Raw genomic sequence first — 2,500 nt, 5'->3', positions numbered from 1 at the left:
CGCCACCGGGGAGGCGCGGCCGGTGACGGCGGCGACCCTCGCTCCGTCGTCGGCGTGGCCTCTCGGTGGGGCGCGCGATGTTCTCGGTGGGGCCGGGCCGTGTCCCCGCAGCGGCGGGGCGGCCCGAGCCGCGGCGGTCCTCTCGGGCGCAGCGCCGGGCTACTGAGGGAAACCCCGGGCCCCGAGACGGATTGCCGCGGCGGTGGCGGCGGATGTCGGGCGCGCCCCCGCCGGTGGACGCTCCCCCGAGGGTGGCAGTGGGGGAGGCACCCCGGTGGGGCCATGCAGGTCGTTTCCCTCACCCCAGGGCCAGGTACCTAGCGCTCCGAGCCTCGGCGGTCCCCGAGATCCCTCGGCGTCGACAAACGCCTCTTGGGAGTCGAATGGGCCGCCGAGCCGGGCGGAGGTTTAAAGACTCGGGCGGCTCGGCGCGCCCCGCCGCGGCGGCGGCGGCGGCGGCGCGGGTTCCGGGCGGTGGCGCGGTGCTGTCGAGGGGTAGGGGGAGCTCCCTCCGCCGATGCCCCTGCGGTGGTGTCCGTTGTGACCGGCCGGGCTCGCCGTCGCCGGCGTCCCGCCGTGCGCGCGCGGGGGCAGCCGCGCCGGGGAGGGGCGCCCTGCCCCCCCCTCTCCGCGGCCCGCTCTCGGCGGAGAGGCCGCGGCGCGCGACCGGCCGCGGGGCCGGACCCGCTCGCTTCTAGACGGGCGACGCCGGCAGAGGGCGCGTGCTCTCTGCCCTACCTGAGCTGCGGGGTTGCGGCCGCCGGGCCCCGCCGCGCTCTCTCCCCTCGGCCGCCGCCGCAGGCTCGCGTGCGGCGCCGCGTCAGGCGCGACCGCGCCTCTTCCCTCGACGGCCTTCTCCTCGAACCGCACCGGCGCTGCCGGCCGCCGGCCGCCCCTGGCTTGGCCGCTCTCCCGACCGGGTGAGCGCTGGGTTGTCTCCTCCGTCGCCGGAGGCCCGGCGAGTGCGGGCGACCCCGTGCCGAGTTGGCGGCGTCGCCGCTCGGCGGGTGTCCCCCCTGGGGGGATGGTCTTGCCGGAAGGAGCCTGCCGTCGCCGATGGCCGTCCCGGCCCGGGCCCTGCCCGTCGTTTCCCCGTTGCCCTTCCCGGCCGCGTGTGGGCCGAAGGCAGGTGCCGCGGGCGGCCGCGGGGGCGCTTCCCCACCCGGTCCCTGAGTGGAAACGAGGGGAGCGGGTGTTGCCCCCCGGCTCAGCACCGTACACCTGCCGCCGGGCGCGTGCTCGCGGAAGGGGCCCCGACGGTGCGAAGCGGCGGCGGCGGTCCCGGGAGTGCGGCCGTGGCGGCGCCGGGTCTTGCCGACCGGCGGGCCTCGGGCGCTCGCGATGCCGGCTCGGGTCTCGGCGGCGTCCGCCTCCGGCGCCGGCGGCGGAGCGTGGCTGCCAGATGCTCTCCTTCTGACGGGGAGGAGCGGTCCCGCGCAGGGGTGCGCTGGTGGAGCGGTAGACGCCGCGTGGCGGTCTCGGGCGTTGTAAGGTCGCCGGGGAGAGCCGGCCCCGCGGTTGGCGCGGCGGTGTTCCCCGAGTCCGCGGAGCGGTGAAGGGAGTCGAGTTGTGAGCGGGGGCCGACGGTTGCGCCCCCGGCCGCGAACGCGTGTCGTCCCGTGAAAAAGAGGCCGGGCCGGGTTGCCGTGGCCCCGCGGTCCGTCGCGTTGCCGCTCAGCCTCTCCGTGCGGAGGTCGGGCCGAGCCCGGGCGCCTGGGCCGCCTCCGGAAGACGGCACGCGAGGTGGCGTCTCCCCTCGCGGGGGGAGGCGGTTGGGGGCGCGTGCCCCCCCGCCTTTTTGCCGACTTTCGGAGCGTTTCGTGGGGTTACTCTTTTTTTGCCCCCCCCCGCCTTCCTCCTCCGTTTCTCTCTGTGTGCTCGTACGGTCGAAGCGGGGGCGCGCGCGCGCGCGTCCACGCCGAAACAGAAAAAGGGGCCGCTTCACGCGAGCGGTCCCGGCCCCTCCGCGCGTGCGGGGTCGGTGCCGAAAGCCAGACAACTCTTAGCGGTGGATCACTCGGCTCGTGCGTCGATGAAGAACGCAGCTAGCTGCGAGAATTAATGTGAATTGCAGGACACATTGATCATCGACACTTCGAACGCACTTGCGGCCCCGGGTTCCTCCCGGGGCTACGCCTGTCTGAGCGTCGCTTGACGATCAATCGCCGTCCGGGGTTGCCACCCCGGCGGTGCGGCTGGGGTCACCTCGCAGGCCCGTTGCCCGCGGTCAGCGGCGGCGGCGGTGGCGGCGGCGGCGGCCGGCCGGTGCCCGGAGGGAAGGTGGTGCGGCGGTCAGCGAGGGAAGCGTTTTCCTCGGTGGCCTCTCTCCCTCTTTCCCTGCGGCCCGGTGGGCTTGGTCGTCGTCGCGGCCGCGGTCGTTGTTGCCGCGCAGGGTCTTCGTCCCCCTAAATGCAGACTCGGGGAGCGCTCCGTAGCTCCCCGCTCCCGGAACGAGCCGCTGGGGCAGAGCTCGTCCTTGCCGGGGCCGTGCCGCAGTGCG

The 2,500-nt window shown here is 75.8% G+C and overlaps 1 protein-coding gene and 1 non-coding gene across 2 annotated transcripts in view; one reads left to right on the top strand and one right to left on the bottom strand.

Moving 5' to 3' along the window:
• The window catches only part of LOC134057183 (serine/arginine repetitive matrix protein 1-like), a 3,033-nt gene extending 945 nt beyond the window's left edge, over positions 1–2,088 (bottom strand). The window contains exons 1-4 of the mRNA XM_062514220.1: positions 2,078–2,088; positions 739–1,755; positions 303–485; positions 1–139 (exon numbers count right to left, since the gene is read on the bottom strand). The exon at positions 1–139 is cut by the window's left edge and continues 945 nt beyond it. Coding sequence (XP_062370204.1) covers positions 1–139; positions 303–485; positions 739–1,755; positions 2,078–2,088 — 1,350 coding nt within the window. The remainder of the gene's footprint in view (positions 140–302; positions 486–738; positions 1,756–2,077) is intronic.
• LOC134057191 (5.8S ribosomal RNA) lies at positions 1,998–2,150 on the top strand. Its single transcript, XR_009934270.1, has one exon. It is a non-coding gene; the product is annotated as a 5.8S ribosomal RNA (ribosomal RNA).
• The last annotated feature ends 350 nt before the right edge of the window (positions 2,151–2,500 follow it).

This window comes from Cinclus cinclus, unplaced genomic scaffold (assembly GCF_963662255.1).
Source record: "Cinclus cinclus unplaced genomic scaffold, bCinCin1.1 SCAFFOLD_140, whole genome shotgun sequence".
NCBI classification, from domain to species: domain Eukaryota; kingdom Metazoa; phylum Chordata; class Aves; order Passeriformes; family Cinclidae; genus Cinclus; species Cinclus cinclus.
The sequence above is the reverse complement of the archived record's forward strand: the minus strand, read 5'-3'. Positions and strand labels throughout refer to the sequence as shown.